At 38.8% G+C, this 27,651-nt stretch overlaps 1 protein-coding gene across 3 annotated transcripts in view; it reads right to left on the minus strand.

Moving 5' to 3' along the window:
• Window positions 1–7,292: 7,292 nt before the first annotated feature.
• ZNF148 (zinc finger protein 148) overlaps window positions 7,293–27,651 on the minus strand; it is a 41,597-nt gene continuing 21,238 nt past the window's right edge. The window contains exons 3-7 of one of the 3 annotated variants that reach the window (XM_082314649.1): window positions 26,437–26,562; window positions 23,253–23,376; window positions 22,500–22,583; window positions 16,445–16,563; window positions 7,293–16,097 (exon numbers count right to left, since the gene is read on the minus strand). In XM_082314649.1, the coding sequence (XP_082170775.1) occupies window positions 14,505–16,097; window positions 16,445–16,563; window positions 22,500–22,583; window positions 23,253–23,376; window positions 26,437–26,562 (2,046 nt within the window). In that variant the 3' untranslated portion in view covers window positions 7,293–14,504. The remainder of the gene's footprint in view (window positions 16,098–16,444; window positions 16,564–22,499; window positions 22,584–23,252; window positions 23,377–26,436; window positions 26,563–27,651) is intronic. The other 2 variants (XM_082314648.1, XM_082314647.1) reach the window with 2 other exon arrangements.

A 27,651-nucleotide genomic window follows, 5' to 3' on the forward strand; every position in this document is an offset into this window, starting at 1 on the left:
TTTTTCCCTTTTTTTGCATTTTTCTTTTTGCCCTTTTCCCCTTATTTTTGCATTTTTTTGCCTTTTTTTGCTTTTCTTTTGTTTTCTCCCTTTTTTTTTTGCGTTTTTTTGCCTTTTTTTTGCTTTTCTTTTGTTTTCTCCCTTTTCTTGCATTTTTTTTGCCTTTTTTTGCTTCTCTTTTTTTCTCCCTTTCTTTTTTGCTTTTTTTTTTTTGCCTTTTTTTTTGCTTTTCTTTTTTTTTCTCCTTTCTATTTGCCTTTCTTTTTCCTTTTGCCCCCTTTTTTTTTGCCTCCCCGCCCCCCCCCCCCCCAGTTTTGACTCTTTAGCTTTTCTCTCCCCCGTTTTCGCCCCCCCGCCCCGAGCGAGCTCCTGCAACGCCCCAGCCCGGCGGGCAAAGCCGAGCCGAGCCCGGTGCCACCCGCGCGGTCCCCGGGCTGCCGCCGCCGCTCAGGCTGCTCCCCCCCGGCCCGGCCCGGCCGCCCCGGCCCCACTCACCCGGGCCCTGCCTCCTTCCCCGCCGGCCGCCGCCCCCGGCCCCGCTCTCCCGCGGCGCCGCCTCCCGCCGCGGCCCGGCCCCGGGCGGCTGCCACGTCTACCCGGGCAGCGCTGCCCCCGCGGCGGGCCCTGCGGCGGGCGGGGAGCCCCTGCCTCCCTGCGGGGGTTTATCGGCTGCCTTCTGACCGCTCCCACTCGCGCCCGGGGGAGCCGCCGGTTCTCGCTTCCAGGAGGGGCCGAGAGCCTTCGGTGCCAAAGCCATCGGCAGCGGCACGCGCGTCGCCGAACGTAGGAAACCGAACTAATTAGGGTTTAGGAGCAGGCTTCCACTAATCTGAAATTCTCAGGAGGCTGACAAAAAAAATAAATAATCAAATTCATAGGCGCTCGGTTTCAGCGGGAGGGAAAGCTGCCAACCACAGGGAAACGGGACTCCGGTCCCGCACAGGAGCGGTTGCAACCTGGTTTCAGAACAAACTTAATTCAGTGTAACTTCGCCATTCAGGGCTGCCAAGAAACCCTGTGACCCTGCGTAGACGAAGCTCCATCTGAATTAAAGGCACGAATTTTGGATAGTCTCAGTGTAAACAGGATCAAACCTAAAGCTAGACACCCTTCCTTAGAGCTTGAATAGCATTCACTGACTCCGTTTACTTCCAAAATGAAGTAAGGCAAAATGAGTCAGTTAATTTTCAATAAAGTATCCGTACAAGACATCCATGTAATCTAGCGAACCCGCTTTGATTTTCCGGAGTGTCCTGCAGAGGCAAAATGCAAACAAGCCTTTACCCTTGGGCAGAAACAGCAAGGACGAGCGAGGGGCAGAACAGGAAAGCAAGAGTTCAGAGAAGACAGACAACTTCTCAGAGGAGGATGAAGCCTAACTGAGGAAATCGGCAGATATCTCCCCAAGATATCCCATTCCTGGAATATTTCGGAAGCTCTCCTCCGGCTCCCTTCTCTTTATGCTCCTTACAACCAGCCGGGAACAGGTTCAGCCAGATTCTCTCGTCTTGAGGGCCAGGGCAAAATCTGAAATAACTATTGTCGATTTGCTGCAGAGCTGGCGGAGTCACTAATTCACCAAGGGCCGAGCCCTGTGCTCGCCTGCAGGCACATCTGCCCCTACACACGCGTCTGCTCTCTGAGCGAGAGCTACAGAAGTTTCTTGGGGCCGTTGCCGCTGCCGCCCCCCACGGCTGCTCACTCCTTTAGGAAACCCTGCCTCTCCCCTGGAAACGACGACAGCAGAAATCCAGCAAAAGGTATTTTCGAGGACTACACTGACACGTTAAAATCACCAAGCGCTGCTGTTAAAAAACACTTTCAGGAGTGCTCGGCGTTGGTCTCCGTCTGCTCCTGTTTAAGCCATGGCAATTTTCGACATTGTCCTCCTTGGCACGTGAGTCCCGTCGGCAGCCCTCCTCCAGCGGGGCCGCCTGCGGTTCTGAGGAGCAGGCTGCTTTTCCACGCTCAGCACGCGAGCAAAACCACAGGCTGCCACTGTCACTTCTCCGAGGGCAACCAACAAGTGGCAGTCACGTGCAAAGCGGTTTGCTTTCTTTAAAGAACAGGCTTTGACAATAAGGAGGTAAGACGAACGCAAGAGAAGCGGCTCTAACTTCGATTACTCATAAGAAATACATGCTGATGTGGAACGGTATCAATTCGGGATGGCTGCCTGACTCACAGCTGGCTCAGCCACCGGTGCGTTCATGCGAGCCTTCCTCCGCACCGCTCCGAGGCCTACACCACCTTCCAGAAAACCATCGCAAACCATTGGAGAAAGTTTTAAAAAAAGGCCTAATTAAAAATTCTCTCTTCTTATGCTGAGTACCTTAGCTCTGCTGGGAGGAAAAGGGGGGGGAAATGCAACTAAGAGCTAAAATCGTTTTATCAAAGTCCAGTTCTTGGGTGCTTTCAGGGCTGGCAACGAACGCCGCGAATGCCACGGACCAGCAGGAATCCTTTCCCTCAAGCTACGCAGGTCCTGGGGACTGTGAGATGGACCATCCGAAGCCTGGCAGATCCAAATATCGGACACCCTGAACTGTGATTTGAGAAGACTTTCGCCAGTCCCTATGGTGCCACTCGGTGGAAACTGCTCCAGCGGATGGAGCCTGGAGATGGATTTAAGAGAGTGAAGGAGGTGACAAAAAGGTTATGCGGGATAAAACAGGTCAAGGGAAAAAGAGGGTGTCAAAGGGAAAAAGGGGTGTCAAAGATACAAACGTGGCCCCCCAAAGCAGGGAAAGTAGCAGCGCAGAGGTCGGTCAGCAAGAGAAGATGTGAATTTGAAACGTCCACAGGTCTGAGCAATCCCGTGAAACGTGGAGAGGCTCGATTCTTAGTAGAATGGATGTTAATTATCACATACCTCGTCACGGTCGTCTTCAGTTGCCAGACATACCTGTCTTTCCTAGCACAGCAACGCGCAAGCCGATTCCACGTACACGCACAGCACGTGCTTTACGCGAGGGCAGAACTGTGAATAAACTACACGATTTAGCTAATCACATCGCTTACCGACCTACAGACAAACCCTAGATCAACAGTAAGACGGGCTGTCACGTGTAGAGTATGTTCCTAGGCTAAATGAAGAGCCGGCCTTTTTCTGTTCAAGTTCACTCATAGCTGTGAACCACTTTGCTTTTAAAACGCATTTTACCTAATTTTGTTCAGCGCGTGTATACAGCACGTATCGATATAGTTATTGAGCATCACCACAAACAACATTCCTGTTTCAATTCCTTAAAACGGACTTTGAGGCGACGCAGAGCGACTCAAGAGCCCGCGCTGCCGAAGCGCGTCCCCGTGCCCCACGGGGGGACCCACGCTGGCCTCGCCGCCCGTTTTCAAGCAGCTGCAACATCTACCACGCTCGCTACGCGTTCGACCAGGTGACTGAGCATCCTGTTCGCTTTGATTTGATGCTTTCCTTTAAGCTAACAAATACTGTCTTAAAGAAAATCCTCCTTTCTGACTCCTGTTTTAGAGGAAAAGATCACTTTGGCACATTGGTATCCTTGCACTTGCTTCTCCGTCTTTCCAAGCTGGAATTTCTTAGGCTGTTCTGATCTGTCTATAATTAGTTTTATAACAAAGATGATTTCAGGAACTGGCAAGACAAATGGAAGAAAACACAGGACTTGAGAGAAAACAAGTCATCCTTTGAGCTTCCGATGGCATCCTCTCCTCTGTCCTTACACGTTACGGCATGGTCGAGATTACCTTGCCGTTACCCTGAGCATATTCCCAGCACTCGTAGTCGTTGCTTTGTCATCGCTCGTGACTCAGTTTATCTCGCGATAAGACAGACCGATTAAGGGAGTGCTGCTCCTGAAGAGCTTTCAGAGTGTAAAAATTATATATCTTGAACAGTTGTTATTCATATTACAAGACTTTTTTTTTTTTTTTATGAGTTACACTGCTAAAATAATGGAATCCTCTTGGTTTCACTTAGGCCAGGCTGCTGCTTTTGATCTAACAGCGGTTACAAAAGCTCTGTTACTTCTGCCTCTCTGAAACGGCACTAATCGTCACATGCGACCATGAGAAAAAAAATGTATGTGCAAGTCAAAGCGAAAACTAACGTGTTCAGTGGCACAGCTTGCACTTCAATAGCTGGGCCAGCGTGCCTCTCCCAGGCTGTGCAGCTGAGAAGGTGCTACCTCCTCGAAATGAAGGCAGCTACGTACAAGTTACTGCCAAGGCACTGACTTATGTCAAAAGATACCAGCACAAGGCTTGGTTTGGGACTAGGCACCCACATTTCTAGCCTGAAAGGTGCAGCTGCTGGCCGAACAAAAGCGAAGCTGCTGCGTACCCGCAGGCAGCAGCGTACAATTATCACGCAGCCACGTGCCTTGGCTCTCCCCTCTGAGACAGGCAGAGCTGCCCAGGGAGATGGACTCCAAGCGGAAAAGACAGCGGTTACTTGTACACCCAGCAAACATCCAGAAGTGAGTACAAATAACGGAGGGAGGAACTGCATCCCATGCTTTTTGCATGATGGTCATGGCTGCCGACACCGGCAAAAGTGATGTAGTTGGCTGGTCTGCAACAGATACGCACACACGCGCGTTTTGAGATGGAACCTCACCACGTCATCGTACTTCATGTCTGCCAGTGACTCGTACGCGTACGCATTCGACTGCCTTTGAAATTCCAAAGCTAGAGCAGATGCTGCAGCAGGGATGTTACGAACCTGAAGACCAGCCCTGATGTCAACGGGGAAGGATGCTGCGGAGGAGGCAACTTACCTGAGCAACCAGGGCCGGGCTGCTGGCTTCCCAAAGGACGACACACGCGGGCTCCGTTTTAACCCCCCGTTCCACTGGGAGGCTCTCTTCTTTAAACTCCGTATCTTGGCAACTAGAGCAGACAAAAAAGCAAACAATATTCTATAGGAAACTATCTTCTGTTGATTTGGCAAGCGCAACGCAGAAGATAACCAACAAATTGGACGCTTCCAGACTACCTCCCTACGCCAATCCACCTCCAAATCTCTCTACTTTCAAAAACTGCTGCCTATTCTGGAGCTACTAAATAGTTTCTCCTGTGCAGTGCAAGACAAATACTAATTTCAGAGAGAGAGATTTGTTCCAACCCTCTAAACAACCAACCAACCAATCATTTTAACATAGAACCGTTTCCTTCTCCTAGCAAAAAAAAAAAAAAAAAAAGGCTAATTTAATGGATTATTTTTCTCACTCAACACAAAATGTTGGTTCTGGCAATTGTTTTTAACATCAAAATATTGAAGAATGTTTCTTTTCAGGATCGTTTTACTATTTGACAATTTTAAGCATGGAAGTCAATAAGCAGAAACTATCAGGTTTGCTTTCTTATTTCCACCGCATAATTAAAACAAATAAAAATCAGTATAACTAACATAAGCAGACATAACAAAACTAAAGACAAGCAGGGTGGCTGAGCGCGCAGACACAGCTTCCTCAGGCATACTGCAAAGTGCACCCACAATTTAAAGCTATTAAACATGAAACCATTTAAAGTAGTTACTATACTGGCTGGATGTTAAGGTACCACGGTAAGTTCTCGACAGGCTGTTTTAAAAACAATACCAAAATATGCACAATAGAGTACTAGCGAAACAGTGTCATATCGTCGTACTGCTCTATTCGCTCCGTGCTTCAGAAGTACGTCGAGGCACTAGGAGACAGCAACGCCTGTGGCCTCACGCAGCTACGAGGGACTGAAAAAGGGCGGCCTCGCTAGGGCCGGTTTCCGACAGTCCCTGCAGAAACGTCTGCGCGGATTTAATCGGTTACAACCGTGGCTGCGTGCGGCCGTCTCTGCTAGGGCTGCTGGCTGTCCCCCGGGTAAGGCACCAGAGCCGATCTCCTGCGTGCCCCTTCTCTGCTACCATGCAAATCCAGGCAGCTGGGTCAAGCGTCCTGGGAAGGGGGTTTAGGCTACGGCCAGGGGAAAAGCCCCCCTCGCGCAGCCCCCCTGCCCGGAGCGGGTTCCCCGAGGCGGCGGCGGGGAACGCCCGGGTAGCGACGCCGCGGGCCCCGGGAGCGGGGCTGGACCCACGGACACCCTGGGCCCCCACCGCTCCTTCTGCAGGGCTCATCCCATCGTGGCTCAAGTCTGAACGCGGAACTTCGCCAGATTTTTTTTTCTTTTTAAAAGGTATTGTGCGACTCTTAACATTTTCTTATATAAAACTTGTTCTTACATGAAGTGATACCAACACAGCCATGCATTTCACAAAAATCGAGTCTTTATCAGAAGGGACCCTACCAAGAGATTCAGGGAAAACAATGCCTTTAACACATATATAAATGAAGGTGAGAAAACTAAATTATCAGTAATTAATGCTGTGGGGCACATTTCTGGTTTTGTAAGTGCATAAATGCTATGATCTTCAATATTTTTTAAATATTTGCTTCAAGGATAGAAAAAAACATGTTACGAATACTCTGTATACTACACGTGCTACAAAATGCTGCAGTGCACACACGGCGTAGCTATCTCCCATAGACTCGAAAACGTCGGTAATCAAGTTCACCTTTCTTACAGCTGAGATTAAAACAAAGTCCTGATTCGCGTTTACGTGCTGGGCTGCTGGCACTGAATAAATTCCCTCTAGTGCAAACAAAAATCAGAGAAGGAAAGCTGGTCTCACACGAGGTGTTTCTATTAAAGTGATTCCAGTGCAATCTTCTAAGACGACCATTAAAACTAAGGTCAGATATTCTGTTTTCTATAATCAAAGGAGGCAAGAAGGATATCCAAAGGGGAAGAAAACCCAAATAAGTTTTGTATGTCTCAAATCAAATATTTAAATATTTCATTTAATTGTCGAAAGTATCCACTTCAGTTCTTGCACGACGATACGTATCTTTACATGCCTTCATCTGTCTCATTAAGAAAGCAGATTTTGTTTGAAATTATCTAACATGAAAAATACTGCTAAAGTCTATTCATAAAACAGTATTCTATATTTTTATTTTTCAAACGGCAAGTGACCACATTTAAAATGCATCATTTGCAAATATAAATTATCAAACTATTAGTTTAATTAAAAATAAAGCATAAACATAACTTCCCTTAGTATCACAATACATAGAAGGGTATTATAAACCCAAAAAGACTAAGTTAATCATTAAGAAAACAATAATGTCAAAAGTGATGAAACTCAGTAAGTCACTTAATGAATAAATCAATCCTAAGAATACAATACCATTCACCATGATTATGTAAAAAAAAAAAAAAAAGCAATCTTTCATTGTATTATACAGATAAAACAATCCAATCCTTCATGCCACATTTTGTAAACCATGATATAAATTACACTCACAGTCAAATGAACAGGAAGAGTAACTCCCAAAATATTTTAAGTTGCTTTTAGGGCAGAAATAAAGGCAGAAATAGAATCATTTAAAATATATCAAGTTTAACCAAAAAAAATTCATTTGGTCAAGCCTGCTATCCAAATAGTTTTGTTTCCTGCAAAACTATTTTTGTCTTTTTTGAATTATGAAATTTAAATGTTTCTTTCACATATTAAATGTAAGTGAAGTGTTGAACTACATGAAATCCTTTTGTGTCATTTTGGCATTTTTGCCACGAGACCTAAACATCTTTCACGTACCTACACACACACGCACACACGCACACGCACGCACGCTCTCTCTCTCGCTAGCTGGAAATTCCTCATTTCACAGGAATAAAGAAAGACTCACATACTGATTTCTGTCAGAAACATAAGGAATATACAAATTCATACTTTTCAGGTTCCTACAAAAGCATCTCTCACCTATATACATATTTTTACTGATGGAATTCAGGTTACGGTCTTTTGTCTGATAATAAAGGGACGGAATAGATGTTGTAGGAAAAAGAAATACTGTATAATCATTGAAATAAACCTATTATCCTAAATTTATCTATATGGATTCATTTTCTTTTTATTAATTGAAATACAAAGGCGGCATATGGACTTCAGGAAAATAACACTATATCAGAAAATGCACTGTAACAGTGTTCCACTAGATAGATCATCGGGGTTTTCATAACACAATTTCTTCTGTACACTAGCTTTTGTACTAATTTCTCTGTCTTCAAATTCATTGTATTTCCAGATCCAATTCAGCACTACATAGTATGCCTTCAAAAGAAACGGAGGTCACTTGCTTTATTGAATACCAAGCTCCCTTCCAGACAGCATAAAAGAAAGACAAGACTACACAGACAAAGTCCAGTATAATTCATTTCTGACAATGAAAATTTCAACCCCTCATACTGTTGCAAAATTCCTCCTACTGAAATGCTTTACTACAATAATAATAATAATATTATAATAATAATAATAATAAAAAGCATACATTACATATAAAAGATACCAGTGTACTAAAAGTGACAGAAGTGGACTAGCAAATCCTTCAAAGCACATATTATATAAATGACTAGCATTTAAAAACATTTTTTTTCTATAAAATGTAGGTCATATACATTTATAAATTGGGGGTGGGGGTTCTAAAGCAGTGATGACTGTTCAAATAGTTATGCGGCTCTGTACAGTCTAATACCTATTCAATTCAAACTATAAGTTTGACGTTTAGTTTATCGGAATAAACCCATCTCACATCTCATAGCTCATAATTTGAAAAATACGCAACTCAAATGAAGAGGTGACTTGTAAGTTCACTGTTTATCTGCATATGAAATAAGAAGAGAACTACTCCTTTCTACTGGAGGCCCAAGTCTCATCAGTTCAGTATCAGGACTTAAAGACTCCAAATTTAAGTGGAGGAATTGTCAGGCATCAGCACAGAAGCAGAATAGTATCTCTCATCCTTAGAGACACAGCTACTCAACTTTTGTGGTCTTCCTCATCTCGCAGAAGTGCAGCCAAGCCATTCACTTCTTACTCAAGCTGTGTACGGATGAAGCCATAGATCTAAAGACTGTCCCCTCTGTGACTGAAATTGTGCTGTGTAAACAATGTTAGATACTCCAGCAGGAGGACATTTGAATTTATTTATAAAAAAATGATTAAGAATATTCATTAACGCAAACAAGGCTATTAACTCCCAAAGGTATTTTTGGAACTTATCCTTGTGCTACTTGTAAAGTTAGCACTGTCGTGTATTATTGCTTACAAACAGTACATCATCGTTTGCCTTCTAACAGAGCGGTACTGCGATCAGTTCGTATGTATTTACAGGCTTTTTTGTTTGTTTTTTAAACAAGCTATAAAAACATTACATACTTTACAGACAATACAAATACTCAAGTCAAACAAATGGAATGCATAACAATAAGAAACGTCATAAAGGAAGACTGACATAAGTCCTTGATTGTCAAGACACATTTATATTTATATATAAACTCTAGCTGTGCAGAATCAAAGATTCAATCATAGGTACATCCTTATTTGATAAATCATATTTACAGCATGATATTGCATAAAAAAATAAAATAATGTTGTTTACACAATATTACCTTTCCATCCATTGGATTAAGGAAAGCAAGAAACAACTCTTAGAAATGTTTGCTTGCCTCAGTTTGTGTTTCCTACCAAAAGATGTAATTTTAAAAAGGAAACGTAAGGTTTTATACGCCGAGTAGAGCCAAAGCGACTACAGATTTATTTCCCTGACACAAAGCAAATTAAAACTGAACAAAAGTTTAAATTTTAACTTAAAGACATGTCTTCTCATTAGCAGTAATACTTTCTTAGTACTTGTCCTTTGCAAAGTGAGGTTTAGCTAAATGCATTACATGCCTAACATAAACATGCATTACCCTAAGTCGAATGAACTTTCAAAGTTACAAGGCTTCATTTTAGTAAAACATTTAACACTAGGAAACTGTAACATTATTCATTTGCTTCAGTACCAACCATGTAATTTGAAAGTTCACGTGCGTACTGGTACCGACTGCATAAGCATATCTCTGCCTGTTAAAATTTCCAAACGGATTCCCAGGAGTGTTAGGATTTTCCCTGCGATTTGTAATGGTATTAAAACAAGCAAACAAAGAAGAATAAAAATCAAAGCTCTCAAAGCCAAGAAAATTTAGTTAGCAAATATACAGACATAAAGTAATCCAACGCTGCAAAATTCAGAGTGGACTCATCCAAATATTCTGGTTCATTTCAAATAGTTACTACATATGATACAAATACTATAAAAATATTCTGAACAAGCATGGAATATAATGTATCTGTCCAGGTCGAAAGTTTTCATAGGAGAACATGAATACTTTAGAATAAACTCCAAAAGTTACAGTAGAACCCCAATAATTCGCAGCAATGCCTTAGAAACCCTTTACAAATGACAATTTTGAAAATAGTGAAGAAGCAGGCAATAAAAGCAAGGATGTCACATCACAAAATGCACTTTGCTCATTTATTTTGACAACTGTAATTTAGTTTTCAATACTTCTTCTACCTCCCAGTATACTAATATAGATTCTGTAGTATACTTGGATGAAGTAGTACAGTATTACTAATACGAGGCCTCGCTACAGTACTTTTTAGACCATTGCAGAGGTGGGGAAGAGACCATCGGGGATGTATAAACCTATCGGATGCTCTGATTAGCGGTCAGCGAATTAGCAAGATTTTACTGTACTTCTCAATGAACAATGAAAAGCTCCCGTCATCCAAAAAATTGACAAGTACAATATAAAAATAATACAAGTGTTATTTCACATGAATACTTTCTTGTCCTATTTTCTTCTTGAAACACAATTTTCCTAAAGACAACACTAGGAGACACAAGATCATAAACATAGTTCTTTTATCATCCCATTTAAATTGTTTATGTGGTTATTCGTAAACCAACATACAGCGATACACATGGTTAATCCTTCTCCCCAAACCTTGTAATTTATGATTAATTCATTCTCAAATCAAATGAAGAAAATGTAAATGCCTATTATTAGTATACCATTACAAGCTGATTCCTTCATTGTCTGTTATATTAATGGTAAAACATATCAAAGGATTCATGCTAAAAGGGACACTGTCAAGTAATTTAGGACCAAAATATGGCCTATGAATATGTGCGTATATATATATACACATAGTAAGTGTGTGTATATATATAGTTCGGTAATAAATGTCATCAATTTCCTCTTTTTTAAAATCGTCATTGCTCCATCACTAGGAGATATCCCCAAAAAATTCCGCCTTACACACACACACACATTCAGTGCTTGCGTGACCTTTAAGTAAGAACGTGTGCTGTTAGCTCTGTGGAATATAAATGCTCACCCCAGCCTTACGCTGACCGACTGAACAGTATCAGTACGAGAACAGAACAGAAAACCAAAGTCGCCTTTTTCCAGACATCCACGGAAAACTAACAAAAACGAACACTGACCAGATCAAAATGAAGAGTGTGCATCTCTAGCAGATTAAAAGCAGCAAAACATGAGCAGTGGAAAATGTTCTTAAATAATGTAATGATTAAACAAGCAAGAGCTTTTACATAGGTAAACCCCCCAGAACTACATACACACTTATTCCAGAATAAAAGGGCATGTACTCAGGAAATCATAGCAGTATATTTGGTTAACTCCTCCAGTACAGAAAGCTTCAAGCGTCAGCGGATCAACTACTCACACCACCGCTTTCACTGTAAATGTGGAAGAACCCTACGAGACAGTCCCCCTGGGCTAGACGGGGACTTCACAACCTGTCCTAAGGCACAGAGTATAGCTGTAACGGCTCAGCAGCAGGCTAGGGAATGAGCTGCGACATAAGGAATAACAGTTCCTCCTCCGACTCCCACTTTGCTCCAGGGAACAGCAGGTTCCTTCACTCTGTACAATAGCTCGCTCACTCACGCACCCAAGCAGCGACTCCTAAGTGGGACGATGGCGTGGAGGGAGAGCTACGCCCTTCTACTCCCCAATCCCTTTCTCACAGCAGAGTATCAATGCCACGACTTGTTAAATAAAGCTGAGTCAATCTCCTTCGGGAGAAGCAGGCTTTATTCCTCTTACCTCCCTATGGGGCCAGAGAAGTGCAGTAATAACCTAGCCCTTTTATTTTATTTTGGCTTTTGCTGCTTGTTGTATTTAACAAATAGTACTATTAATGGCCATCTACTTGCAACAACAGGACATTAGAAGAAAGATGCCCGCACAGTATTATTCAGGCAGCACAAGCTAGGATGTCATGGAAATGAAAGACTGAAAACGAAACATGCGTTACCAGAGGTGGCTTCCCGGGATATAGGGGCCATAAATATTATGTCTGTGCAAACTGGAATGGAAAGTGAAATAACCAAACTGACCATAAAGGAAGAAAAACAGAGAGACATGGATCAGTTTTAAAACATTCTTTCAAAGAAATTTCTTTACATGTATCATTAATAATCCATAAGGAATTTACTATTCTCCCTTGATGCTCATTCTTCTTAAGTCAGGGCCAAATATTCAGACAAAATTACTGGTAAGTCATAGCACACTGAAACACCTTCCTAAATTATACACAGGGTCAACGAATCAAAACAGAACCTGTTTCCTTATACAAAAGTACTAAGTTAGAACTTTACATAAATTGTATTTCTTGTCAAAATAAGAAGCAAGCTATGGATAACAAACGCACTTTCTCCCTCAACTGTACCACGTGAAGCTAGTGCCGTAATAGCGATACTGTAAGGGAAAAGAGACAGAGTAGGATCAGCTTCCTAGTGGCAAAAATTAAGAAAAATATTGCTACTGCTTTGGGAAGAGGTGGGAACTGTTGTATGTCCTGCTCAAGTCCTGTCTTAAAAGACAGGATATATTTTAGCCCCTTGAGACGCAGTCTTTTCTCCTAGCTGATGGCTTCATCTGAGAGATACCAGCTAGCCATAGTGCTGTAAAAGGATGTATGTAATCCTACTAAAAAAAAACAAAACAAAACATATACATACATACATATATATACACACGTGGCGGTGTGTATGTGTGTGTGTTTTTCCCTGGTTAATCAGCCTACATTAGGCTTAAACTGCCTTAACTACCAGACAGTGTCCCTTTAGGGAAGGTGCAATAGAATGAATATACAGTTCAAAAATCTGTAACTTGTTAACTTAAACTACACAATAGTTATGCTACTCAAATCTTACCACCTTAAAAATGCACACAGAACTACTTATCGTACCATACTGCATACTTCAAGACAAAGTACTATTCAAAAAAACATATCCATGGTACAGGGATAAACTTTGTAGTTTATTTATACTGTGAAATGCAACAAAAACTTCCGATCACTCTCCTATGCTGGAAAAAGAAATCCTGTTCACTGGCATCATTCAGCGGTTTCGGCTGGTAAAATTGTAATGACTTTCACTAAGCAACCACTAAAAAGATAGGGGATTTGAATGCCCACTTCTCCAGCTTTTGGGTATACTTCAATAAAATTAATGATCTGAATTGTCAAAATTCTAGACAGAGAATTAAAACAGTTTTTTCAGAAGCTGAGAATACCCAATCTCAATGTACATTGAAAAGAATAATTGGAGCTGTATGAGATGAAAATGATGCAACCGTATCAAACCTAAAAATCTAAAAATGGTTTTATTTTTTGAGAAACCAAAAACTATCAAGTTGACTAAGTGCTCTATGTTAATCATTATGAGTATGTAGGGTAAGGTACAATTAAGCTTTTAAATCTTGGAATACACAGTCCGTGTAAGCATTATGCAATTGGGAATGTCATCTACAGAGTATTTTAACTAAAACTTCAAAATCTTGATATCTGCGTATGAAAAGGTCATTAAAAAGTTACATCTAGATTCAGCTGTACAAAGAAATACACATTACTTCAGGAATGAAGTAAAGGCTTGAGCAGTTAGGCATTTTGCTTAAAAAAAGTGTTTAAAGTATTTTAAATTAATTAGACTTTTAAATAGTAGAGTTAGTCTATCAGAATTCATTTTTTCCTCCAAACACAACTCAAGGTAATGCAAAGCAGAAATAAAGGGCGCATGGTCTAAAATTATTTTTGAGAGAGATGGAAGAAAGACTATTTTTCTAGAAAATGCCATTTTTTTAAAGCCATATTTCCTTGACTTTGAAACTTATTCTTTATTCTGTGTTTAGTACATATTGATTCCCTGCTGAAGAGCAATGACTATGCTGACAAGCTTAGAAATGACAATATGAATAGTATCAGACAATAAACTGTCCTCCCAAAGCATACAAGTAAACCAGTAAGGAAACAATCATGGGGGAAAGTCTTACCTGGGGATTTTGTTTATTTTAAATTTCATAAAAGGTAAAATATTTTCTGGATTCAAACAAGTGAATAATAAACTGCCTTTGATAGGGGCACCAACATCAGCCAGTTCAATGACTGGTGACTAACCAAAACAAAAACCAAACAAACAAAAAAAAAAAGCAGTTATTGGTCTTGCTAATATCAGCTTACTTTTGTTTTAACATAGCGCTCTTAAAAGCTGTACAGAACTCCATCTTATACAGAGCAACCCCCTTTGACAAATGTGTTCTAAAGTGCCAGTATTATTTACAAAGATTTCTTAGCCAAAAGTCTGGCCCGTTGTGGCATCAGGTGACGAAGTCATCCCAGCTCTGTTATCATTTACATTCACCAAGGGAAATTCTGGGAAATCAGCACTTGTCCCTGGTCCCCGAAGGTTCACCTGTCCATTGGCAGTGCTAAACTGAGATGATATTCCAGCTCTTGCCCCATGGTACTGAGCTCTAAAGGGCTGCTCAAAGGAGCCAATTTGATATGCTTGATGAACAGGCTGTGCCTCTGCTTTCTTCTGAGAAGTTACTTGATCCAAGAAGTCCTGTGTAGAGGAGGAAGAAGAATGATTTGCCTCATCACCTGAAAAGGGAAAAGGGTGCTGCGAATCACCAACCATTAGTCCAAAATGAGACTTGTCTGGAGTTGTTCTTAACGGAGAGTTCATTCCCGATCGAAAGCTATTGACGGGTATAGACGTGTAGACCTTCTCCATGGAAGGAAATGCTGGCTGGGTTGTAAGAGTCTGGTTATCAGTCACAAAATTAAGGCTCGGGTTGTTCAAATAGGCATCATTTTGGCTAGTTCTGTCCAAAGCTTGTTGTAAAAACTTTGAATATTCTTGTAACATACTAGCTTTATCTGATGAGGAAGCTTGAGAGCTTGTTCCAACTGTCTCAGATTGGGTGACCTCAGATACTTCAGAAGAATTGATTGATATACTGGACGTCACCTCAGTGTCAGCCACGCTGAAAGATATTTCATGTTGTCCGTTAGCCTTGTGTGAATAATGATCTAACAGAGTTTGCAGTACCTCGTCTGGAATGACATTTTTGTCATGGTTACCTTTAATTTCAACATTCAGTGCCTGTGTGTCTAATATTGAGGCTGTAGCAGTTTCATCAATGACGCTGGCCACAGCTGCCTGTGTTACTGAAGGTTGAGATGCTATGGTACTTACATTCAAGGCATATTCTCTACTGTTATTACTAGCTGCTTGTAGATACCTCTTTTTCTTTAAAAATTGCATTGCATCATCATAATTAGTGCTGCTGTGTACAGGTTTACTGGGCCCTTCCTGTAACGTGTCAACTTGATCAATGTCAGCATTACCTTCAGAGTCCAGTAAACTTTGCTTATCCACAAGGTCGAAGGCATACTTTGAAACCTTGTTGTCTTCATATGTGGATAAAGGTGAAATGGTTTGACTTTGCTCAAGTGGCTGTTTCAGACTCCTCTTGCTGTTAACTTTTTTGAGAACGAGCTTAGGTGGGTGTATTTCTCCAGAATTTGCTTCTTCTAAGTGCGTCCCACTGACCGAAGAATGTGGCATCTCAACAGCATATTCCGCTACCATATATTCATCTTTTACTTTAGTACTAGAAGAGTACAAAGGCAAATAGTCATTTTTGTCCTTCTTCTGTTCGGATTTATCTGTACTTTCCTTATCCCCAGATTTTGTCTTCTCTGTTTTCTGCCTTTTCTTCTTTGGCAAGGAGCTGTCTTTCATAGGCGTAGGGAAACCAGAATCTTCCTCTGATGGCAAAAAGCCAACTTTGGTGGCACTTCTGTTCGGTTTCTTGTCGCGGTTCTCATGGCACATACGTTTATGTTTCAGCACACGATCGGTCCTGGAGAAATACTGCAAAAGATTTTTATTATTATCATTATTATTATAGAAAAATAAATATATTAGCAGAAAGAAAAGAAACTTTTCATTCTAAAAAATTTACTTGACAATTCATCCACTTCACCTACTTCAAATGAAGTGTCAAACAACAGTATATAATCAATAAAATCAAGCGCAGACAGTTGTGACTCTGCTCCACCTGTGCACCAAGACTGCCCACCTTAACAGAAAAAACATTCTTTATGCATTTATTTGTATGCACATGGCTACAGCACCTGGAGAAAGTCCTATCCGTACTACTTGGGAATTGACTGGTGTTTTGTTTTTTAATTGCGAAAGATTTCACTATGTCATCTTACCTGCAAACAATATTCACACTGGTAAGGCTTCTCTCCGCTGTGAGTTCTTTTGTGCCTTTCCATATGATACTTCTGAATAAACCTCATACCACATTCATCACAACGAAATGGCTTCTCACCTGACAAAAAACACGTAGCAATATTAATCTAAAAAAAAATAAATCGCTGTTTTTCCATACAATTACCAGGTCAAATACTACATTCTCTATTAGAGGTGATAAACAAGAGGACTTAGTCTGCTGCTATTGAAAAATAACATAGGGCTTGCTCACATCCCTGTTTTCCCACAACTCAGTAGCTGATGCTTCAAAATTATTGTAAACTTTTACACTAAAAACCTTCAAAACTAGATTCTCTCCCCCTCTTTCTAAAGTAGGTGCAGATATCTGTCTTAAATCTAACAAATGAAGAACTACAAAGATAGCCTTCCTAAACTGCTGCTACATAATTTTTTTTTAGGGCAGAATATTGTATAAAAATACTTCAATTCTCTGACCAACTTATTTAACTCAAACCCATCCTTTCTAGAAGAGAATTATGCATTTCCAAGCTTTTAATTTAAAATTTTTGTAGGGTACTCTGTATTTTCCATATTTTTTTCCTCTTACCTGTATTGAGAATTGAAAAAACTGCTCTGAAAAAAATCCTAAAATTTTGGATGGAACCCAAATTTATTTATTTTATTTTAGTTTTATAAAAGTAATTAATTAAAGAAAAATATTTTATTTAAAAAATTAAGCTGAAAACAAGAAACCTCTGTAGCTGAACTGACACTGCTGGCAAACTCACAGGTTATTCCGTTTGGTTGTTTTGTTTGTTTTTTACTTTCGTGAAATATCTGTTCAGAGAATATCCATTGCCCTGAATTCATCTTCAGTTCTCCCCTTATTTTTCCTCAGAAAGAAACCCTGCAATGATCGTTTCAAAACATGTAGCAACTATAACTTTATATTTCTTTTAATTTTGCCTTACATCTTTCCTCTGATATTTTTATTTTCTAGGTTTCTCTGACAAGTGCCTTGAAAAGTTAGGTTTGCTTTTACAAAAGTTCACTATTATTTAATAGAACTCACTCTGAACAACAGTAATCTTTCCCCTTAATATTTACTAGGAAATCTTTTGAATTGACATAGAGATCAGGGATTGTCTTGGCAGCATCGGTCAACATCGTCTTTGTTCTAGATACTGTCCTGCACTGATTTTGGGGATATAAAACATTGTTCTTTTGTTTCCAGAAATATGCAGACTACTTCCATTTTTCTGAGGTAGTTTTATTCTTAAAAATTATTTTATTGACTAATTTCACTAAATTATTACTAATAATGAATTAAAATGTTAATACAGTTTATTTTATTATTTAAAATGTTGTTAGAGTGCATATTTTCCACTTAGAAGAGAGATACTTAGCCACATCCTTCTACAAATGGAAATATGGTACCTTAAAATAAGATGCCAGTATTTATAGAAACCAGAATGGAAAATATCTGTGTCACCCAGACATTTGCTCCTAGTCAGATCATTAATGCCCAGGGTTTCAACCTTAATTCCAAGCAATTTCTAAATCTCTCTTTGTAAGCCTATGCCCTATTTCCAATTATTAATTCTTACCTCTCCATGTGGCTTCTCAGCCAATCCCTTTCTTGGATGAAATTATTCCAATTTATTCTCTCCTAAACCAAATCATCTCCTCTCCTAAGATCTCTCAGCTTCCATCAGTTCTTTTTCTACAGGCTCACAACCTCGGCATCCTAACTCTTCTTTCATGTTTAGTCAGAGACTAACTTTTACCGTTTCTTGCTTATTAATAATCACCATAAAATTTTGCTTTTGTCAGCACCCTTTATAAATTATAATGCCTATCATATAATCCTCTCTAGTGCTGTCTATAAGCAAATCCTCCTCTCTGGCCTATTTCTTAACTTTCAAACTCCGGTTTCATTCTTCATGTTCTCTTTATTCATTAGGCACCCTTACTACTATGGTACTACTACACTCTTACTACTTGCACCAAGCCTGTTGAGACTTTCTGGATCAAATTCCAATCCCTGTCTTCACTTTTAAAGAAGATGAGGCAAGAGGTTCAGGTCTTGTTGTTCTAGTTTAATACACGGGAACCCTTCCATTCCCAAACACAGCTACTTAATCCTTGTTACTTACTGTTTTCTTTCCCTTTGCTCCACTATTCTACTTCGTGTTTCTTTTAAGTCTCCCCTTTGAACAACTCTCCTTACATTGCCTGGAAGTTTGCTTTCACATCTTAAACATTTTTTAGAGAAAGGGGCAGCTGTTTGGGATGAAAACCATCCTGAGCCTTAGAGAAGCCAAACCAAGTCAGAGAAGCAAGACGGCTCAGTCCTGTTCGAGCTCTGAAGAGCCCTCTGAGGAGCTATCCTGCTATCCCAGGAAGGCTCGAATGCAGAATGCTTCCTTGATAGACTTACCTTCAGCCTTATACCCACTCCTGTAAGTGAATGCTCACCGAGTTCCTTAACATTTGTCTGCTCGACCTGGCTATTTACTGGCAGCAGACTCTCCCAGCTACCTAGTCCCTTTTCAAGGCTTAAACAGGGCCAAACAGGGCTCCTGAGGTTTTTCATTGTAGAGTACTACCACCACCAGCTACTTTGGAGACTTTGAGAGTACATACGAGGGCACTGCTGGCCATGCCTCAACAGGAAGAAAAGTTTGGGGACACTGCCCTTGAATTATTCAGTACAACACAGAAAATAATAATTTTCAGTAGAATTCCAGAACACTCTGGAAGTAAGATTAAGAAACACTTTGTGAAACTGATAGCATACTTAATTCTTGCTTTAATCTTCATAAGGAAGATAATATTAGAAAAAGATTAAAAATTAATATGAAGATATGCTTCCTATAATTTCTTCCTAGCAGAAGCCTGAAACTTCAGATGCTTTCTGAAATTTTGTTGTACTTTTCAAACAGGATCTATCACAAATGGAGATCTTTAATAATAACCTTTTGCTAATGTAGAGAGAATCCAGAACATGTTTTTCTGAAATGTCTTGGTGAGTGGGAAAGAATCGGATATAGGAAAAAAAAAAAATCAAAATTTAAAAACACGGTACAATGATTATATGCATTATTTACGAAAACAGCCTGTGTTTTGTGTCTATGTTGGAAATCTATTAAAACTGAGCAATAGAACTATTTATAAAGTGTAGTACAAATACTATGTATATGAAGGCTGGAACAATTATAAACCCGCAGGTGTTTTAAAATCTAAACAGACAAAATACAAATTATAAAATACTGAAGAAGGCAATAAAAAAGCAGCATGACTGAACAATAAAGCGCTTGAATTGTTAGCCCCAATGTTGCTTTGTTTTTTTTTTTTAAATGTAATCTCATTTTTTGTGTTTAAAATGGAAAGTAGGGTGGGTTACGGAATTAGGACACATGAATACATGAGTGGGTAAGGTGTATAGAAACGTCTCTAAGCAAAAAGAAAGAAGACATATTTGAAAAAAAAAAAAACATTCAGCATCTTCATGAGCCTAGTAAACTCAAAATATGAAAATATTTGTGTACCAATGACTCTTCCCTCTCTTACAACTGAAATGGTGATTTTCTGTACCATTAGTGACAAGTTTAGCAGCAGGGTTCTAGCACTGCTGCCCTCCTCTACATACAATTATTTCTCGTAAGTGAATTTTGTATTAATGCAATGTCTGCTTTTAGATGCAACTATTTAATTATTTACACAGAATAAGGCTGTTCATTGATTGCTTCCTAACTCCCTCATAACATTTCATCTGAAGGAGTGGTTCAGAGAACCAAGTTCAAATCACACTGGAACTAGCTGGAGCACCTGTAAATTCAGGGCTTGTAATAGGCATAAATAGGGCTTCTAAGTGTTATGGCTGTCTTCAACTGGCTTAAAATAAACTGGAAAATTTGATAAACATCTTTAAGAGTAAGAAACATCCTGTTCTTCATCAGTGTTTTGAACATTGTACAAAAGCTGGTGTTAAAAGCAGTCATTCAGAGAGACAAAAATGCAAAATTAAAAGAAAAAATACAATATTGAATTTATAAGGAATATTTCTTAAAAGAGTATGAATAATACAAAGAATGGTTTCCTTTACTTCCATCAAAGTGAAACACAGACCCACTGCTCACCTTCTGGCGAGGGAAGCAAGCTGAAAATTCAGCTTTCCTAGATGGGTTCAGTCATCCAGTTCTGAACAACAGAGTAACACTACACGAACAGCTAAGGCCCAGTAGTGGATATTGTCATACCGAAGCGAAAGCACAGACAGGTATGCAGAATGCCAATTAGCTGCACTATAACTGGGCCAAATCAAAAATTAAGCAGTAGTCAAATACTTCCTAACTAAATGGACGTCAAGAAAGCTCTTTCCACTCCTGGCAGCTGGGTCTTACATGTTTTCTCCTAACCAGCTACTAGTTGTCACCTAGGAAAACACCCATAATTCAACAATTTAAACACAATCGCCATCTTCAATTTTCTGAGAAACAACCAAACTATACCTCAGGATGCTGAGGAAAGGAGGAAAACATAGTTATCTAAAAAGTCAGATAACAATATGGTTAATTTGTTAAATGGCAACTTATTCTCTGCTAAACAAAGACTAGTATATGTAAGAGCTGTCAAAAAAACCTGCAACCCCACCACCACCACACCCTCCCTCCAAAGCTCACAATCAACAGAGAATTCTCATTAGAGCTAGAAGCTGAATTTAAAAAGATAATTACATCCATTTATAAAATATTTGCAGTCAAGTGTTAATTAACTATATTGCTCAGACGCTCATTTTCAAAGCCACGTACAGGGAATAATCCTCATTTAAAAAAAAAAATCTTCAGAAAAATGTGAAGACTGCACTTAAATTTTTGCCTTTGGGGGGGGTGGGCAGATAGACGGAAGAGAGTGAATGAGCATTCTTTTCAAGAATAATATCTACACAAAGTGAAGGCAGCATGGTTCACCAATTCAGAGCCAGAGGAACGACTAGGAACAGAACAAAGACACTGGACAGAAGAATGGAGGACTCTTCTGTGGCTGACTGGCTGAAGGAAACCTACTTAGTCTGGACTCATGGCAACCTAGGATACAAAAATCCCATGAACAACAGGGCATTTGTGCATGTAACTCCCTGTACACTGCTCTGAAAATTCATTTTGCAGAGTTTTTTCTCCCTCTCAACTCTTACACATGCACACACTGCACTGCATGTTAGTAGCTTTCATATCCATTTAAATGCTACAGCCAAGAAACACTGTGCACATTCACCAGCTCTGCTTTTCTGAAAAAGAGGCTGAGAAATTGGCATCTAGTCCAAAGGGACCATATTACAAAATATTTAAAGAGGGATTGAAAGGCCATGCACCAAAATGCCAAAAACCCAATGAAGCCAAACCTGTTAAAGAATGTGGTTTTGTGCGGTGCAAGAAGATACAAAAATAAACATGTATAAACTTTAACTCTCTGGCTTAAAACTTCGGGCCTTATTTGACCTATATTGCATATTTTTAAACTAAGGCTCTTATTTTTAGAACAGTTCTGAATTAAACCTTCCAGAAAAAAAAAAAAAAAAAAAAAAAAAAAGTGAAAAGTAAAGCTGATACTAATACCTTTGGGAATAGGCATTTTGGCCATTTTAGTCCTGGCACTTTTCCATCAAATTCCAAAATAAATAAATAAATAAATCTACTGACATGTAATTTGGAAGTCCCCATTGTCTGAATTAACTTGATACAACAAAAGACAGAACTGCTTAACAAACCTTGACTTTTATGAATGCACAAACTTCAGGATTCGCTGCTCTGGGGTTATTCATAGAATACTACTTTCAGATTTGCTTCCTAGAGTTTATACTCACTTTACAGCCAAAGAAAAGTGGAGCAAGTTGAAAGCACAAAACTAACTTATTTTTAAAAGTTTTGTAACATCTGTTAAGTTAAAACAAACTACAACAGGGTTTTAGGCTGCATATTACCAGAAACCTTGCCTGAGTGGGGAAACAGTTTTTAAGCACGCCAGTAAAGATACTCAAGGCACTATACTCACCAGTATGAATCTTCTCATGCCTCTGTAGCAGGTACTTCTGTATGAAACGCATGTCGCACTGACTGCACTGAAATGGTTTTTCACCTTGAACAATATAATTCCACATCCATAAGTTAATAACTACACACTGTTGTTTCTGATAACTACTTTTGAGGAATATTAAAAATGTCTATTAAAAAACCAGCATCTGAGCGAATTCCAAAAATACTCTAATACCAAAAAAACATTAGCCTTACTAAGTATATAAACTGCAGAATTGTTTCCATGATCCTAAGAGTCACATTAAGACTAGCATGGAAGAGTGATCTGAAATGGCTGTAATCTCCTCATGAACAAGATCAATCACGATGCTGGCATAAGACTGCATTCAGGATACTGGCAAGCTATTATAATAGTAAGTACCTTTTTCACTTCTCCGAACCAGAGAGATACCTCATCAGGCAAATAAGCAGCCGGAGCACATTTTACAAAGGGGTCAATTTTGGCACTTAGGCTACAAGTCAACCCATTACTTTCTGATAAAGAAAGAAAAGAAACCTTGTAAACAGCTAGGTCTTCAGTTTATTAAACATATGTTGATTTTTTTTTTTTTCCTGGTATTCTTTTGACACTTTGGTGCATGGAATCTCTAAGCTTAGATGCCAAGTTAGCTACACTCTTAAAACTGAAATTCGCATAGAGCTGAAAACATTTTTAACATAAGTAAACAACTCTTTATATAGTAGAAAAGACAAATTTGAAGTCAAGCAGTACCTGTATGAATGAAGACATGTCTCTGTAAATGGTAGTTGGTTCTAAAGGCAGCATTGCAATGCTCACAAACATGAGATTTGTGGGTTTTCAGACCAAGTGATCCATCCTCATTTATTGTAAGGATCTATTTTAAAAAGAGTAAAATTTGTTCTCACACTACCCTCTAAAGATGTCTTATTAACTACAAAAAAAAAAAAAACATTAATTTTTTCGATGCAGAAAATTTAAATATTTCAGGTAAAACAATGCTAATTTCTACAAAGCTATGTGTTAGGCTTTTCGTATATAATTCCAATTGCAGTCCAATCCAACTTGCGTCTTGTGTATTAAGAGATACTTCAACAGGACGGAGACAAAAGCAGCTCATGGAAAATCAGCTTAGAGCTCCCCTATTCACAGCTGAGTCGCTTTATATGCTACTGTTTACTTTGTCCGTCTGTTGGAAAGGATGCAAAGTAACCAAACCACCTCTGGGCACTGAACCATGGATAATCATATTTTAAAGCAAAAGCAAAAAGTTATATTCTTTTTTCAAATCATGATTGTTAATGTGTGCTAAAAGGCATTAAAACTTATCCAGGATAGTCATACAAATTATCTGTATCTACATAATACCAATAGTCTCAGAGACAAAATTATATTTTAAAAACCAAAACCCCAAAGCCAAACAACCAAGAAAATAGTATTATTCTTCTTCTCCCCTTTCAAGTTTTTCAGTCAATAAAATATTGCTCACTCAATATACATATTAGAGCATCTCTGACGAATTCAACTTGCCACACTCAATTGCTTTGCTGTCAAACAAAGCCACTATTTTCATATAAAGTTGAAAAAACTTAAACGAAAAAAATTGCACCATATCTACCTTATTCAATAAAGCTCATCACAGGTTTTCTCTAATTTGTCAAAAGTAAAAAAAAAAAACAAAACCAAAAACAAACCCCAAACTCTCTACTATCTCTGGCAAGAGAATAAGAAAACCAGTAAACAAATTACATTTCCAAAAGTCTTACTTAACTGGAAACAGAACTATAAAGAAGAGCTTAAGTAACCTTAAGTAAAACAGTTTAGTCCCTTGTTATTAACAAAAAATAAAAGTCTGCTGGGGAAACACATCTGCAATTTGATTAGCTACGATGTTTCAGGTTTTATGATAATGACAGTGATGAGAAAGAGAGTCAATAACTGAAATAATATCTATGCAATAGTAGCAAATACTGTAGGATCTACTTAAACAATTTTTAATTCTGCTGCATCAAAACTCAGCAAGAGTGAAAGTCTCGAGCTAACAAATTCTTGTGCATTCACTCTGAAGGACAAGCACATTCATACGTTTGTAAGATTGGTATGTTACAGCTCCAGTAAGTCACAGACACAGACAATTATAAAAACTCTGTTCTGTAACAACATACAGCTAATGAAACACTGACTGGTTATTTAAAATAAATTTAAATATATGTTATGAAATGTTTTTCATATAGTATACTGAAATTTTAAAATAATTGTGCAGAAAATACACTTAATTTCACAGTTATCCTAAACCTGGGCTCTTCTATTGCATCTACTCGTGGTACCACCTCTTAAATGAAGAAAGTTAACTTTATCAGTGCAGTTTTCCTAATAAAAGCAACAAAAAAGCTTGTGCATGTGTGTGTGCGCGCGTGCATGTGTGTATGCGTGTGCACGTGTGTTTGTGTGCATGGAAGAGGGAAAAGTAGACAGGATTCATAAAAGCTGTTAACTTTTTCTTTATATGATGACTACATTAATATAAAATAAATTTTAAAATGTTTCAGTATGTTAATTGACTTCCATTTGTAAAAGTCCCAGCTGCTGTTTGGATGGAAAATCAACCCCATTACTCTGGGAATACTAACTTAAACTGCAGTAGGCTCTCACCTATGCCAGTTCTTCAGCTTCTTTCTGCCTTTCTACTCTGACAAGCTTGAAAAAAGGGGAAGAGAGACTGAGAAGGAACCTGTTTAACGATTCTCCTGATCATTTTTCAATCTTTTGTCATCTCAAAAGACTAACACTGACAGATTGGGAGATAAAAAGGAAGCATGCAAGTACACGTCTGTAGAAAGAGGGACACGTGCCTCTCCTACCTTGCCATGTTTCCATGGAAGTGATCTGGAGGTACTCAACCTAGATGTCCTTTTTCTATCAAAGGGAGAAGTATCTTGATGCACAGGATTTGGAACTTGCTTCCACACCCAATCTGAAACAACGTCTCAACTGTCCAAGAATACTACAGATGCAACCTAATGTGACAGCGCTTTGAGGAGGACTGAGGGGTTCCACTCCCAGGCCAACAAAAAGGAGGTTTTGGAGTTTTTCTTGGTGTTAGGACGAGTTTTCCTTCAATGTATACACAGTCTGGATTGATTTCAGAGTAGGCGTATTTTAACGCTGCTGTGTGACCATATAGTACTGATTTTTGCCTACCAGAGCAGCCTGTATATGTTCTATTTTAAGTCTCAAGATTAATACTGATTTGGGGAATTACTAGAAGATATAACACTGCTACCTCATGAGGTGAAATGACTCTGGTTTTATCTGAAGTGCGTCTCAATAGAAGAAAACTGTTTTCAGACATACAGGGATACATACTCTTCATGAATGGATCTACAAAACAAATTTGGAAGTAACAAACCAGCAGCTATGGTAAGAATCTTTTGATATAAATAAATACATATATGAAGATGATCATGACCACAGGAATATTCCCTACTGGTAAATTATTTTATATATATTAGTAAATTTTTTAGAATTTTCAAAACTACCATTTTAGATTTCTTTTTAAAAACTTTTCACTACTATGCATGAAGCATATAAAATTATCAGGCTCACAGAAAAGCACAATTATTAGATACAGAGTAATGATTTATAAATTGTCTACAGAGCTACTGACTCATAATTTAAAAAAAAATATTTGGAGAGAGAACTGCCTGGAGAGACAGATGTTAAAATATGTCAAGGGTTCATGTTGCTAAAAGGAGTTCAAAGAAAAACACTGTTATATCAGGTTTTGTTTTGGGTCTCTGGTGAACTTCAGAACTGCATCTTTACTGAGCAAACAAACAATTTCCAGCCTAACTACTTCAAATGCTAATGAAATTAGTCATAGTCAACCAAATCTTCAGGTTCTTTTAATCTTGGTTTTGCCAAATCAATGTCTTACTTTTGCTGGTGAACGCTGTTTTCTTTTCTTCTTTTTCTGCAAATCTACTGGCTCTCGTATTTGTTTTTTGTCTCGTTTCTGTTGTTCAGATGCATCAGTAAAGGTAATTTCTTGCTTTACACTGATCTGTTAAGATACCAAGTGCCAGTTTCAGGTAAGGTTCTCACTACAGAAAAGCAATTTTTCAATTTTAGAAGATGACAAACTGCTGAAACAGAAAACCTTTTTCTAAGGGAATGATCTTTGTGGCTTCATTCTTTCAGAAATTTAAGTGAAAGGAATAATAAGTATCTTAAATAAAAAGGGCATAGTTAATTTCTACAGTGACATTTTGATGTATCCTTTCATTCATCTCCCAAAGTCTTTTTTCCTTCTGACCTGTGGTGAGTTTGAGATCAGTTCTTGTATTAAAATCACTTCCATCTGTAAAACCATTCAGTTTTTCATACCTATTTTACTTTAGTCCGTGTGTTGTCAATGCAAGATTTAACGGAATAGTTTATTATATATTTAAGACAGAAGTATTTTTTAAGAAAACAAGAATAGTGCTACTGAAGTTTTTTCCAAAAAATCATCTAATGTAAACTTTAATAAAGAGCATGATACTCTTACAGTTTTCTAATGCCTGAATCACCTGATCTACAGCTAACAGAGTAGTGTTTTAACAATGCTACCTTTCTAAAGATTATTCTTCGTATATAAGGCTATCTACTTTTAAGGTCCTGGTAATTATCCTTTATGTTTGAAGGGTAACAGTGATGATGTGCTGCATTACAGACAGATGCTCTGTTTTCAAAAAGGAAGTCATCAATATTCTCTCTGGGAAAGCTGAAGTACACCTTCTATGAGATATCGAGGAGGGGCATATTTATGGTCATGTATGAAGTGTCACAGTCCAACCTGCAGTGTGAATGCAATTGCTAAGCGTCCACATACTTTGAAAACATACAAGATGCTTCCTATAGCAAAAGAAACTAAATAGTACTATGAACAGCATAAACAGTATGCACCTTTTAATAACGCTATTTATTCTGGTTTGTAGTTACCCTTGAACATTAAATATATTTAAAAGAGCACATTTTAACGCATTAATTCTATGGTAACAGCCTGCTTATAAAATATTTATAAAACAGATACTTAAAGATTATACTTAATTGGCAAAATCTATCCACAGCCAGAGGCAAATGACATTTTCATAAATAGCATCCATTCATA

The sequence above is a fragment of the Platalea leucorodia genome (assembly GCF_965183815.1).
Source record: "Platalea leucorodia genome assembly, chromosome: 5".
NCBI lineage: Eukaryota > Metazoa > Chordata > Aves > Pelecaniformes > Threskiornithidae > Platalea > Platalea leucorodia.